This window comes from Mizuhopecten yessoensis, unplaced genomic scaffold (genome assembly GCF_002113885.1).
Source record: "Mizuhopecten yessoensis strain PY_sf001 unplaced genomic scaffold, ASM211388v2 scaffold9621, whole genome shotgun sequence".
Classification (NCBI taxonomy): Eukaryota; Metazoa; Mollusca; class Bivalvia; order Pectinida; family Pectinidae; genus Mizuhopecten; species Mizuhopecten yessoensis.
The window spans coordinates 54,338-70,842 of record NW_018408139.1 but is presented as its reverse complement, the minus strand read 5'-3'; the positions used below and the strand labels follow the sequence as shown (position 1 = coordinate 70,842).

Here is a 16,505-nt window from a genome sequence, read left to right as displayed (position 1 = left end):
TATATAGAAATTGGGGACACGTGTCTAATAGAATATAATATAGAAATAGAGGACACGTGTCTAATACCATATATATAGAGAGAAATGGGGGACACGTGTCTAATAGAATAAATATAGAAATAGAGGACACGTGCCTAATACCATATATAGAAATTGGGGACACGTGTCTAATACCATATATATATATATATATAGAAATAGAGAACACGTGTCTAATACCATATATATAGAAATTGGGGACACGTGTCTAATAGAATATAATATAGAAATAGAGGACACGTGTCTAATACCATATATATAGAAATTGGGGACACGTGTCTAATACCATATATATAGAAATAGAGGACACGTGTCTAATACCATATATATAGAAATTGGGGACACGAGTCTAATAGCATATATATAAAAATTGGGGACACGTGTCTAATAGCATATATATATAAATTGGGACACGTGTCTAATACCATATATATATAGAAATAGAGGACACGTGTCTAATACCATATATATATATATATACATATATACAAATTTGGGACACGTGTCTAATAGCATATATATAGAAATTGGGGACACGAGTCTAATAGCATATATATATAAATTGAGACACGTGTCTAATACCATATATATATATAGAAATTGGGGACAAGCGTCTAATACCATATATATAGAAATAGAGGACACGTGTCTAATACCATATATATATATATACATATATAAAAATTTGGAACACGTGTCTAATAGCATATATATAGAAATTGGGGACACGAGTCTAACAGCATATATATAGAAATTGGGGACACGTGTCTAATACCATATATATATATAGAAATGGGGGACACGCGTTTAATAGCATATATATAGAAATAGAGGACACGCGTCTAATACAATATATACAGAGAACTAGGAGACACGTGTCTAATACAATATATGTAGAATTTGATGACATATATACATATACAGAAATGAGGGACACGTGTCTAATACCATGTATATATAAATGGGGACACGTGTCTAATACCATATGTATATATATAAATGGGGGACACGTGTCTTATAACATATATGTAGAATTTGGTGACACATATACACATACATAAATGAGGGACACGTGTCTAATACCATATATATATATAAATGGGGGACACGTGTCTAATACCATATATATAGAAATGGGGGACCCGTGTCTAATACCATATATAGAGAACTAGGATACACGTGTCTAATACAATATATGTAGAATTTGGTGACATATATACATATACACAAATGGGGGACCCGTGTCTTATACCATATGTATGAAATTTGTGTGTAAGATCGGTTTATTGCCAAATGAATTTTACAAAATTACAAGAAATAATTTGATTTGTTTTTAAGTGGAATAAAAGTATTTATATCAGATGTTTTATTAAAACAATGCACATATTACTTCTGTTTCTTTAGAATACGGAATCCCGTAATTAATTATTAAATTGGCTATTTTTAACTATAGCTTTTCTAGATATTATTTCCGTAGGTAAACGTACCAATCACTTGACCTTCATGTTACCTGCATAAACATTTTGATTGTTTATTAATATATGTTCAATTCTTTCGAATGTTAAACAGATACAAAATCATGTCAATATGTTCCTGCAATTTATGTGAATGGGTACATTGATGACGATGATAAATTGTACGATATCTCAATAAAGTATTGGTTATTCTCATGATGATGTGTTTGTGTAGCACTACTTCTGTGTCTGGTGGTACAATTGGAGAGAAAGGTTGTGCTGTTTGTGTGGCACTACTTCTGTGTCTGGTGGTACAATTGGAGAGAAAGGTTGTGCTGTTTGTGTGGCACTACTTCTGTGTCTGGTGGTACAATTGGAGAGAAAGGTTGTGCTGTTTGTGTGGCACTACTTCTGTGTCTGGTGGTACAATTGGAGAGAAAGGTTGTGCTGTTTGTGTGGCACTACTTCTGTGTCTGGTGGTACAATTGGAGAGAAAGGTTGTGCTGTTTGTGTGGCACTACTTCTGTGTCTGGTGGTACAATTGGAGAGAAAGGTTGTGCTGTTTGTGTGGCACTACTTCTGTGTCTGGTGGTACAATTGGAGAGAAAGGTTGTGCTGTTTGTGTGGCACTACTTCTGTGTCTGGTGGTACAATTGGAGAGAAAGGTTGTGCTGTTTGTGTGGCACTACTTCTGTGTCTGGTGGTACAATTGGAGAGACAGGTTGTGCTGTTTGTGTGGCACTACTTCTGTGTCTGGTGGTACAATTGGAGAGAAAGGTTGTGCTGTTTGTGTGGCACTACTTCTGTGTCTGGTGGTACAATTGGAGAGAAAGGTTGTGCTGTTTGTGTGGCACTACTTCTGTGTCTGGTGGTACAATTGGAGAGAAAGGTTGTGCTGTTTGTGTGGCACTACTTCTGTGTCTGGTGGTACAATTGGAGAGAAAGGTTGTGCTGTTTGTGTGGCACTACTTCTGTGTCTGGTGGTACAATTGGAGAGAAAGGTTGTGCTGTTTGTGTGGCACTACTTCTGTGTCTGGTGGTACAATTGGAGAGAAAGGTTGTGCTGTTTGTGTGGCACTACTTCTGTGTCTGGTGGTACAATTGGAGAGACAGGTTGTGCTGTTTGTGTGGCACTACTTCTGTGTCTGGTGGTACAATTGGAGAGAAAGGTTGTGCTGTTTGTGTGGCACTACTTCTGTGTCTGGTGGTACAATTGGAGAGAAAGGTTGTGCTGTTTGTGTGGCACTACTTCTGTGTCTGGTGGTACAATTGGAGAGAAAGGTTGTGCTGTTTGTGTGGCACTACTTCTGTGTCTGGTGGTACAATTGGAGAGAAAGGTTGTGCTGTTTGTGTGGCACTACTTCTGTGTCTGGTGGTACAATTGGAGAGAAAGGTTGTGCTGTTTGTGTGGCACTACTTCTGTGTCTGGTGGTACAATTGGAGAGAAAGGTTGTGCTGTTTGTGTGGCACTACTTCTGTGTCTGGTGGTACAATTGGAGAGAAAGGTTGTGCTGTTTGTGTGGCACTACTTCTGTGTCTGGTGGTACAATTGGAGAGAAAGGTTGTGCTGTTTGTGTGGCACTACTTCTGTGTCTGGTGGTACAATTGGAGAGAAAGGTTGTGCTGTTTGTGTGGCACTACTTCTGTGTCTGGTGGTACAATTGGAGAGAAAGGTTGTGCTGTTTGTGTGGCACTACTTCTGTGTCTGGTGGTACAATTGGAGAGAAAGGTTGTGCTGTTTGTGTGGCACTACTTCTGTGTCTGGTGGTACAATTGGAGAGAAAGGTTGTGCTGTTTGTGTGGCACTACTTCTGTGTCTGGTGGTACAATTGGAGAGAAAGGTTGTGCTGTTTGTGTGGCACTACTTCTGTGTCTGGTGGTACAATTGGAGAGAAAGGTTGTGCTGTTTGTGTGGCACTACTTCTGTGTCTGATGGTACAATTGGAGAGAAAGGTTGTGCTGTTTGTGTGGCACTACTTCTGTGTCTGATGGTACAATTGGAGAGAAAGGTTGTGCTGTTTGTGTGCCATTACTTCTGTGTCTGGTGGTACAATTGGAGAGAGAGGTTGTGCTGCTTTTGTGGCACTACTTCTGTGTCTGTTGGTACAATTGGAGAGAAAGGTTGTGCTGTTTGTGTGGCACTACCTCAGTGTCTGATGGTACAATTGGAGAGAAAGGTTGTGCTGTTTGTGTGGCACTACTTCTGTGTCTGATGGTACAATTTGAGAGAAAGGTTGTGCTGTTTGTGTGCCATTACTTCTGTGTCTGGTGGTACAATTGGAGAGAGAGGTTGTGCTGCTTTTGTGGCACTACTTCTGTGTCTGTTGCTACAATTGGAGAGAAAGGTTGTGCTGTTTGTGTGGCACTTCTTCTGTGGCTGATGGTACAATAGGAGAGACAGGTTGTGCTGTTTGTGTGGCACTACTTCTGTATCTGGTGTTACAATTGGAGAGACAAGTTGTGCTATACGTGGAAAGTCGTGCTGTATATTTAAGCAATGAATGATTTAGCAAATGTTGTTTTGGTCCTATAACACACATTGTTATTTTCTTCTTGATATTGCTTGAAGCAATAACTTAAATGGAATACTCTAACAAATTAAGGCCGTGTCAAAACGAAAACATTCCTGGGCGTCAATGTACAAGACTGACTGGAAATAAAGGCAAAGGCAACAACAGGAACTGAAAATTGATGGAAACGACCGTAACAATACAGACAGCCTTGCTCAGGAAAGTATGTGATCATTGGACAAAGAAATAGAAAAAAAATATCGATATGTCTGTGAGGTAAAATCTGTCATACAACTGAACAGTCAACCAAGTATAATGTTTTAATTGTTTAGCAATAGAGAAAGAAAACGAATGCCGCAGTTTAAACACACCGGCACCTAATGTTTTTATTTAAAAGTTCCGCGTAAATTTGGACCCTCTTGTACATAACCTCATGTACATTACCTTCTGTATATACCTTAAAACAAACCAAAACAAGTACTCCGTTGTAATCATGTAAACAATAAGTTGTTTAACTGATAATGGGAAACAGCAAACATACTTAAGGTACTTCATACAGGCTCATGTCATTGTATACAGTATGTGATGGGCTCATAACTTTTCCTCAAAATGAAAAAGATATGGAAGGTGCTTGGTATACCCATGTAAGAACAATGTCAATAATGACCTTTGCAGATTTTTGTCAAATATGTTATTGATTTTGTCTTAAAAGTTACTTTTGAATGCAGAATTTGAGTGGCGCAAAATTTCATTGAATACTATAATTGATTTCCTTATCACGTGAGGGATAAGCATTTCCTGGAAATGTTTATAATCTTTAGGAGATGTTTCTTTATACAAGATTGCACATCCAAGTATACCATTCATTGAAAGAACTGGAATTCCTTAGGGATTGATAAACACTTACATTGTATGTATGAAAACGGTTTTACTATCCTGTACCTTTGCCACATCTTGAATTGAAAATTAAACTGAAAATGTAGTCAGAAATTCATTATTGTGTCCCTTATTTTGTTCTAATTGTTGTACAGACGCTCCTTACCTATGTTTAAATTAATTAATTTACTTTCTGTTAGAAGTAAGAGGAAATTGAATAGTCTTTCCAAATTTTTAATTTCTGCTTCACAACTGAGATCAAATGAATAATTACACATATTGTCCATCCTCCATAATATGTCTGTATTGCTGTGTATCACTCACTCAATTTTGTAAAATGTATTGTAATGTTTATGCTGATTAGCCGAAAGGCTAAAGGCCAATAAACTAAACTAAACCTTCCCTGACACTGGAGCTGGATAGTAATCCAAAAACACTTGTATCCATTATGAAGGATACACTCAGACTGGGCTGTTGAGACTAAAGACAAACTTACCTTGTTCTGATTAGTACTCACTCACACAGGTACATGTAAATTATCTGCAGTGTATACGTAGGGTAGGTAAAAATATTGTCCAGGTGAATATTTTTTACTCCATTTTTCTGTTTTGTTTTCGAGTCGGGAAGCATTCAGTAAGCCAGTTATTGCATGATTTCTCGTCACTCGGGACTTATTAAGCTCGGGTGTAATAAATCCCTTGTAACACGAAAACCATGCAATAACCTTTACTTACCTTGACATGCATTTCCGAGGTATCCACTATTCACTCCTATCGAGCAAAATTTAAGAAAATGTGTCGAATCTCCAGAACAATGCCATATATTTCCACTGAATCAATCACAACTGAGCACAAAGGCAACAAGGCTGACTGAGGTTGGAAAAAACATGCAAATCAAGTAAGACTTTACCTGTACACCAATCAAAGCACTACACTTAGGTAATCTGGCTTGACGTGCATCAATAGTCTTGTTAGCTTCATGAATTATTGTAAAAATATCCAATGAAAATACATGCCATAATTCCTGAAATTTGAAGCATTTTCTCGATAATAGTGAATACACGGATACTTCAGGAATGCATGTCCAGGTAAGCTTTTTCCATGAATTATAATATTCAATGCAATGATGCGCCACTCAATTCTGCACTCAAAAGTTACTCTTCAGCTATTTTCGACGGATAATTTTTGCAAATGTCATTATCTTTTCGTTTTGAAGAAAAGTTATTAGCCCATTACATACCATATACACTGATATGAGCCTGTTTGAAAAACCTAAATTAACCTATAAACATTAATAATTACGGTAATTCTGTTTATCTAAACACCCCTCAGCATGTCTTTGGTTAGCTATTTGGGTTCATTAGTTCATAGTTGTATCACCCTTTGAAACATAAACCTGTTGCAGAGCACGAAACATCCAAATATTACAGGATATTTTGTTTTTGAACACATTGCACATTAAAACGATTTGTTAAATAAGGTGAAGTCTAAGCAGAGTGTCATGTTAATAAAAAATCATGTCATAAATGTGCTTTGGTGTGTAGAACTGTCTGAAAATACGTACCCATGCATTCAGATTATTTGTTTTAAGATAAAATAGGTTTGAAAATTCAATCCCACTATCCTGTCTGATTGACAGTAAGCCATATAAACAGCTGTAAATATAATCTGACATCCTCGCTCTGTTGTTGTGACGCCGAGCTGTAAACACACATGAGTGCACTCGTCAACACATGTCTGTTTACGATTCGCTATACTTACACCATCCAAATTTGCATAGAACGAGGTCATCGGTCAAGGTTCGGTACATGTGCCTTGTTTATAACGTTTACCAGAGAGATATGCATGTGCATGTAAAAATGCACAGCACCTTTATAGGTAAGTTCATCACCGTTCTCATATAGAAACCATGTACACTACACTCGATCATTTAGCAAATAATTAGAGATCGTTCCTGCATTGCCTAACGCACAATTTACTTCCTGGAATACACAAGTACCAGGAATGTGAATAACACATTCAGGTTAAACCCTCTTGGTATAGTCAAAGTATAGCATGCCTATTTCTGTGGTGAGGTAAGTAATGTTTGCAGAACATATTTATTACAGAAAAGATCTATAAATTTATCATTGATTCAATTTAATCGGGATCTACTTTCTGTTTGGGTCTGGGACGCCATGAATGTAAACAACATGACGTATACAAATACTGTGTCAATAGTCATAATATTGGGTTAATTAGGATGTCTATTTACTGACATAAGGAGAAATGAACCAGCATGATTCGCCTTATCTATTCATACACCTGATCTCTTCTCCTTAGACTAAATAGTATTCTGATGTAGGACTTCCCGGGTATATATCAACATACGAAAAGGGGAGAGGGGTGGGGGTTCTTGTTTTACCTTTGCCCTAGCCAAGTCGGTAGGAATCAGCTAGAATATTAACAGCCCTCTAGCGTTTGCAAACTGAATATTTTCTAATGTTCAAAATTTCACACTCCAACGATGGTGTTACTTCATATGCATATGCGAAATGTTTTGTTTTTTTTTGGTTTTTTTTGTAAAATAACTATTTTTATGCTTGAATTAGTATAATGAAGTTTTCGTAACATTGTTTTGGACGATCTTAAGGTCTTTGTTAAATCAAGTAAAGGCAAAGTTTCCTTTGATATAATTTAGATGTGTGTCTGGAATAAAACGAACCTGTTAAAACATCCCTTACCCAATGGGAGGTATTACTAGTACGTACTAATCCTGTTAAAACATCCCTTACCCGATAGGAGGTATTACTAATACGGACTAAACCTGTTGAAACATCCCTTACCCAATAGTAGGTATTACTAGTACGTACTAAAACTGTTAAAACATCCCTTACCCAATAGGATGTATTACTAATACGTACTAAACCCGTTAAAACATCCCTTACCCAATAGGATGTATTACTAATACGTACTAAACCTGTTAAAACAGCCCTTACCCAATGGGAGGTATTACCAGTACGTACTAAACCTGTTAAAAAATACCTTACCCAATGGGAGGTATTACTAGTACGAACTGAACCTGTTAAAACATCCCTTACCCGATAGGAGGTATTACTAATACGCACTAAACCTGTTAAAACATCCCTCACCCAATGGGAGGTATTACTAGTACATACTAAACCTGTTAAAAAATCCCTTACCAAATGGGAGGTATTACTAGTACGAACTAAACCTGTTAAAACATCCCTGACCCAATAGGAGGTATTACTAGTACGTACTAAAACTGTTAAAACATCCCTTACCCGATAGGAGGTATTACTAATACGGACTAAACCTGTTGAAACATCCCTTACCCAATAGTAGGTATTACTAGTACGTACTAATCCTGTTAAAACATCCCTTACCCGATAGGAGGTATTACTAATACGGACTAAACCTGTTGAAACATCCCTTACCCAATAGTAGGTATTACTAGTACGTACTAAGCCTGTTAAAACATCCCTTACCCAATAGGATGTATTACTAATACGTACTAAACCTGTTATAACATCCCTTACGCAATAGGAGGTATTACTAATACGGACTAAACCTGTTGAAACATCCCTTACCCAATAGTAGGTATTACTAGTACGTACTAAAACTGTTAAAACATCCCTTACCCACTGGGAGGTATTACTAGTACGTACTAAAACTGTTAAAACATCCCTTACCCGATAGGAGGTATTACTAATACGCACTAAACCTGTTAAAACATCCCTTTCCCAATAGGAGGTATTACTAATACGGACTAAACCTGTTGAAACATCCCTTACCCAATAGTAGGTATTACTAGTACGTACTAAAACTGTTAAAACATCCCTTACCCGATAGGAGGTATTACTAATACGTACTAAACCCGTTAAAACATCCCTTACCCAATAGGAGGGATTACTAGTACGAACTAAACCTGTTAAAACATCCCTGACCCAATAGGAGGTATTACTAGTACGTACTAAAACTGTTAAAACATCCCTTACCCGATAGGAGGTATTACTAATACGTACTGAACCTGTGTTTGTGTTCAAACAGGAGAAAACCTCGGTATACAAAAATAATTACCTTAAAACATACAAATGATTTTTATTATAACTTGAAATATCTTTTTTTACGTGTTTATTTATGTGGTTAATATGATTTTTTTCTAAATAAGATATCATAGACACATAGATAATTTATTTTTCTTTGATATGATAAGTCATTTTATAGAACAATAAATGTACTTTCCAATAGTGTATTGATACATTGGTGAACATGAAAACAACAAAGTTATTATAAAAAAAATAACGTGTAACATTATATATATTTCATAATATATTTGTGAGAATTGGTTCTAAATAGCTTCCACCGTTCAATGTTAATTTAACGAACTATAGATTTTAATGTTACCCGGGAATGAAGGAGAATTTTATCAAACTGAACTATCTCCTATGGGAGTTAATACATATATATTTGTATCATTTATTTTATATACTGAACAACTGTGTAATATGTTTTATTTGTTTATACGCCATTATCCAATTGTCTTGAATGTATGTATCAAAATACCAGAATGTTGATGACGATACAATATACATCAAAATAATTTCACCGATCATTAACCAGTAAAACTACCTAGAGATTTGTGCGTCTTCTCATCTTGTCATGGAGACATTTTATTTGGATTGTCTTTGTTAACAACGGAAAACTGCCACTAAATTAGAATTATCGTATAAGATTAAATTCAACCCAAGGTGACCAAGGCAGTGCACAATATCTATACGACAACATAGAGAAAAACGACATGAAAACATTCTGCTTTCTTTGCCTTTACAGGCGGAATAATGAAATATAAAACACTTTAGTATAAAGATAATTCGCCTTGTTATGCAGTGAGTTCACCTTTGCACTATTTTTGTCTTGAAATCACTAGTATGCGATCAATGCTTACTACTGCTAAAAATGACATTAAGCGTTCTGATTCGACACATTTTCTATATAAAGGTTATCCAAAATGAAAAGTTTATAAAACGTTTCTACATTCTCCTGAAGTGAAGACTCTCTATATGCCTATGCCTACTGTCATCAGGTTTAATGTTTCTCGTTCACTTATCACCATTACATCATTACTACACTTACATTATTACTACACTTACACCAGTACTACACTTATCACCATTGCTACACTTATCACCATTACTACACTTATCACCATTACTCCACTTATCACCATTACTACACTTATCACCATTACTTCACTTATCACCATTACTACACTTACTTCATTACTACACATACCATTACTACACTTACACCATTACTACAATTATCACCATTACTACACTTATTACCATTACTACACTTATCACCATTACTACACGTATCACCATTACTACACTTATCACCATTACTTCACTTATCACCATTACTACACTTACTTCATTACTACACATACCATTACTACACTTACACCATTACTACAATTATCACCATTACTACACTTACATCATTACTTTACTTATCACCATTATTACACTTATCACCATATCACCATTACATCATTACTACACTTACATTATTACTACACTTACACCAGTACTACACTTATCAACATTGCTACACTTATCACCATTACTACACTTATCCCCATTACTACACTTACATCATTACTACACTTATCCCCATTACTACACTTACATCATTACTACACATACCATTCCTACACTTACACCATTACTACACTTATCGCCATTACTACACTTACATCATTACTACACATCCCATTACTACACTTACACCATTACTACACTTACATTATTACTACACTTACACCAGTACTACACTTATCACCATTACTACACTTATCGCCATTACTACACTTACATCATTACTACACATACCATTACTCCACTTACACCATTACTACACTTATCACCATTACTAAACTTACATCATTACTACACTTATCACCATTACTTCACTTATCACCATTACTACACTTACTTCATTACTACACATACCATTACTACACTTACACCATTACTACAATTATCACCATTACTACACTTACATCATTACTACACTTATCACAATTACTACACTTATCACCATTACTACACTTATCACCGTTACTACACTTATCACCATTACTACACTTATCACTATTACTACACTTATCACCATTACTACACTTACATCATTACTACACATATCACCATTACTTCACTTATCACCATTACTCCACTTATCACCATTACTACACTTATCACCATTACTACACTTATCACCATTACTACACTTATCACCATTACTACACTTATCACCATTACTACACTTATCACCATTACTACACTTATCACCATTACTACACTTATCACCATTACTACACTTATCACCATTACTACACTTATCACCATTACTACACTTATCACCATTACTACACTTATCACCATTACTACACTTATCACCATTACTACACTTATCACCATTACTACACTTATCACCATTACTACACTTATCACCATTACTACACTTATCACCATTACTACACTTATCACCATTACTACACTTATCACCATTACTACACTTATCACCATTACTACACTTATCACCATTACTACACTTATCACCATTACTACACTTATCACCATTACTACACTTATCACCATTACTACACTTATCACCATTACTACACTTATCACCATTACTACACTTATCACCATTACTACACTTATCACCATTACTACACTTATCACCATTACTACACTTATCACCATTACTACACTTATCACCATTACTACACTTATCACCATTACTACACTTATCACCATTACTACACTTATCACCATTACTACACTTATCACCATTACTACACTTATCACCATTACTACACTTATCACCATTACTACACTTATCACCATTACTACACTTATCACCATTACTACACTTATCACCATTACTACACTTATCACCATTACTACACTTATCACCATTACTACACTTATCACCATTACTACACTTATCACCATTACTACACTTATCACCATTACTACACTTATCACCATTACTACACTTATCACCATTACTACACTTATCACCATTACTACACTTATCACCATTACTACACTTATCACCATTACTACACTTATCACCATTACTACACTTATCACCATTACTACACTTATCACCATTACTACACTTATCACCATTACTACACTTATCACCATTACTACACTTATCACCATTACTACACTTATCACCATTACTACACTTATCACCATTACTACACTTATCACCATTACTACACTTATCACCATTACTACACTTATCACCATTACTACACTTATCACCATTACTACACTTATCACCATTACTACACTTATCACCATTACTACACTTATCACCATTACTACACTTATCACCATTACTACACTTATCACCATTACTACACTTATCACCATTACTACACTTATCACCATTACTACACTTATCACCATTACTACACTTATCACCATTACTACACTTATCACCATTACTACACTTATCACCATTACTACACTTATCACCATTACTACACTTATCACCATTACTACACTTATCACCATTACTACACTTATCACCATTACTACACTTATCACCATTACTACACTTATCACCATTACTACACTTACACCATTACTACACTTATCACCACTACTACACTTATCACCATTACTACAATTATCACCATTACTACACTTATTACCATTACTACACTTATCACCATTACTACACGTATCACCATTACTACACTTATCACCATTACTCCACTTATCACCATTACTACACTTACATCATTGTTTGTTGTCATGCTCGATACTGTGACGATAACATTGTATGATATTCTGATGAGGTTATATGTCCCTTATATCGAACCGAAATAAAAAAAAATCTACGAATTCGATGCGCCTCTAATAAAAAGTCAGACAGAAGTATATGTGCAGTTATGATAGAAATCCAGACAGAAGTATAAATGCAGTTATGATACAAACTCAGACAGCTGTATAAATGCAGCTATGATAGAAATCCAGACAGAAGTATTATTGCAGTTAGGATACAAACTCAGGCAGAAGTATATGTGCATTTATGATAGAAACCCAGACAGAAGTATAAATGCAGTTATGATAGAAATCCAGACAGAAGTATAAATGCAGTTAGGATACAAACTCAGACAGAAGTATATGTGCAGTTATGATAGAAACCCAGACAGAAGTATAAATGCAGTTATGATAGAAACTCAGACAGAAGGATAAATTCAGTTATGATAGAAACTCATACAGAAGTACAAATGCAGTTATGGTAGAAACTCAGACAGAAGGATAAATTCAGTTATGATAGAAACTCATACAGAAGTATAAATGCAGTTATGATAGAAACTCAGGCAGAAGTATAAATACAGTTATGATAGAAACCCAGACAGAAGTATAAATATAAATACAGTTATGATACACACTCAGAGAGAAGTATACGTGCAGTTATTAAAAAAAACTAAGCAGACGTATCGATGCAGTCGGGCGAAATGTTAAACCGTGACATTGTTCCAGGATGTTATTATATCCGTGTCTAAGTTTATTGTTCCTGTACCTCGAATTATGCAGTGTAATAATCGAACAAAACGCTAAAATTAAAAGAATGTCGTGATTTTCACCAGGATAACACTATCTTGTTGCTTTATAGGATTGTGTGGTCGACATCAGGATCACCCTACTGATTGACCTGCTACGATGGCGGATGACGAGGACAGTTCCTCCGCATCTGATGATGCAGGCGACCACGATACATACATGGTCGGGGAAGTCAGGTGTGTAGCCGGAGGTGAAGCAGATGAATCTTATGTATCGGCTTTAACTGACCTCTCTATAAGGGAGGAAGGCAAACGCAATGGGTCCTCTGACGTCGAACACAACGACAGCGAAGATGATGATGATGATGACGCTGAATACCATGAATGTTTCGAAGAAATGCCGAAATCTGAGTAAGTGAAATAACTTATGCCTGTCTCAGCCCACGTGACATGACATGGCAGGCATAGCGGTACAACATCTTTATTTACTAGGCATGTTTTGGGATCACACGCGGGATAACCGACTATTTCTGTGGCCAGATATTCCTCAAGTATCACCTTACTTTAAGCATGTCGTTATATAAAACCGTAAAACTAAACTGAAATCGTTAAAGCGAAGACAATAAGGAAACAAGGAAGATTGCTACGAAGACTCCTGCCAAAAGAACAAGTTTTAACGTGGTCTTCTACTAATTTTTGATTAATTTTAATGAAATTATTGACAGACTTTATTTATTTTGATAAAATGCTGAATCATTTTTCTGTATCTATCTTGAGAGGAATTAAAAAAGGTACATCATGTAATGGAAAATATCACGAAAATGTTCTGCAATGCTTTGTCTTGCTTACTGTCACGAAGCCACAGTAAGCTGGCCCTGTATTCATATTAAAAATGTATGTGTTTCAGCTGTACGTCTTTAAGTAAATAGCTTATCATTTTTCATTTTAGTGGTGATGAAGATCATATCAAATATACTGATGGCTTGGATTCGGACCCGATGCTTCGTGACCATTCATTTACAAAACAAACGTAAGTCAGTTATCAGCGTACGCGTTTAGTGAAAGGCCACAGTGTTTTTATATAAACATATGGGTCGAGCAGTATTTCATAGAAATTGTCAGGTGTGTTCGACAGTATTGCTTTATATAATCTGTGGTATTTTTAGCATCCAAGCCCTTATATTTTGAATTTAATCATAACTATGTTACGTTTGGAAAGTTTAGATATTGCTTGATATTTAATCATGGCTTTATTTTATCATAGCGTTTTTTACCTTACTAAAATAAATTATTCCCAAAATAAGTGGAAACGCGTCTTTAAAAAAATGATTGAAAATAATTACCATAAAATCACGGAATCTTTCATATGCATCAGGGGAAAAAGAAGTAAAAGTGAATAATATCTCACAAAACTATATTTTTTCCGCTTAAATGTTGTAATTAATGTCGACATATACAGGTGTAACGTTTAGTCAGGGAATCAATGAAATTATTACTATATTTGGTATAGTGACATCAAGGAGGAGTATGCTGAGGAAATGTGCAACACTATAGCTGGAGAGGAGGAGGTAATCGAAGTCGATGAAGAGGAGAAAGAAGAAAGGCAACAAGAAAATAGTGAGATACTCCTAACCTTTCCAAAAGCAAAAAGCAATGATTTCAGTTCAAAGTCGCCTCAGGTACCTGTGTCACCAGTTTCCGCCGACAAGCTTCCACAGATATACCTAGGACAACAGTCAGCTAATCATGCAAAACTGGATCACCTTTCAAAAACTACGTGCCAGGATATCATGCGGGAAATCCTAAAACACATTAATCCTCGAGGCAAAGAGAACCAACATTTGCAGAATATTTTAAAAGAATGGGAAAAAACACTTAACATAAAGCGGAAAGGAAGCCAAAATGTAGTCCTCTCACACGATGAAAAGGTTAAACTGTTCTGCAAAACTGTTACCTATGACAAGCTGGACATGTCTGTAATGTATAAGATTGCAAAAAACCTGTTACAAGACGAAATTATGTCTTTATCAGGAAGCAGTGACCGGTGGGAAGTCGACCCTCCTGACTATGATGTGTCTCTGCAAGCATGTATCGAAAAGCTTCGAAGGTTTCGGAACCAACTTTCTCACAGTACAGAAGCTATTTTTTCAGACGAAGCGACTCGGAATAATTTTCAGTATATCAGAGATGTTATAGTACAAATCGAGAAACACATTGGGATTGATCCCCAGTACAGTCTCCAGGTAGACTTCATACAGAACGCACAGCTGTCCTCCGACGTCGCGGAGCTCCAGATCAAACTGGAAGAACTTGGTAAGTTCAATGATATGTCTGGGACTGATGTATCGATATGAAACCCTGGTAAATACCAGCCGCAATATATCGCTCGGCTATATAGAACTTCTCTTTAGCTCGATCGGTAAAGCGTAAGACTAGTAAGCCATAGGTCCCGGGTTCGATCCCTAGCGGAGGCAGTGATTAAAATGTAATTGATCATGCGCTCTGTTACAGATACAGAGTTGGGAAATGATTTCATAAGCTGTAAAGTTAAGGAGGCTCCACCCTTTCGTAATTAGCCAGCAGAATTCAATGAAAGTTTCACATAATAGTTATGTCACTATGTAGAGATGATTTTATGAAAATCTAAGCATTCCGATAAACTGGGGATTTTTTTGTAAAAAATACCGAAACATTGAATTTTTGTCAAATTCAACACTTTTACATTTTTTGAGCGTGTTGCATTGTTCAAAACTATAACAACAATAAAATAATGAAAAGAAACATTGCTAATCAACCCTACAAATATTTTATTTATTATAAAATATCTACAACATGTTACAAAAAGCGTTTTTTATTGAAATTGTATGGATAACAGTTACTAAATACAAGCTAAAAGCAAACAGGACACATAGTTTCATACAAAAAGACTGAAAAATTGAACGAAATGCACACAAAGTCTTTATAATTAATTTATTTTACATTTTACAATAATTTTGATCCTGATGAGAGTTGTCTACCTTGAAAAAAA

The 16,505-nt window shown here is 35.8% G+C and overlaps 1 protein-coding gene across 2 annotated transcripts in view; it reads left to right on the top strand.

The window, feature by feature from the left end:
- Nucleotides 1-6,601: 6,601 nt before the first annotated feature.
- Nucleotides 6,602-16,505, top strand: part of LOC110458503 — a 37,533-nt gene continuing 27,629 nt past the window's right edge. Inside the window, exons 1-4 of one of the 2 annotated variants that reach the window (XM_021510232.1) lie at nt 6,602-6,756; nt 13,591-13,888; nt 14,427-14,507; nt 14,988-15,790. In XM_021510232.1, the coding sequence (XP_021365907.1) occupies nt 13,638-13,888; nt 14,427-14,507; nt 14,988-15,790 (1,135 nt within the window). In that variant the 5' untranslated portion in view covers nt 6,602-6,756; nt 13,591-13,637. Of the gene's footprint in view, nt 6,757-6,779; nt 6,954-13,590; nt 13,889-14,426; nt 14,508-14,987; nt 15,791-16,505 lie in introns of those variants that run through there. The other variant, XM_021510233.1, reaches the window with a different exon arrangement.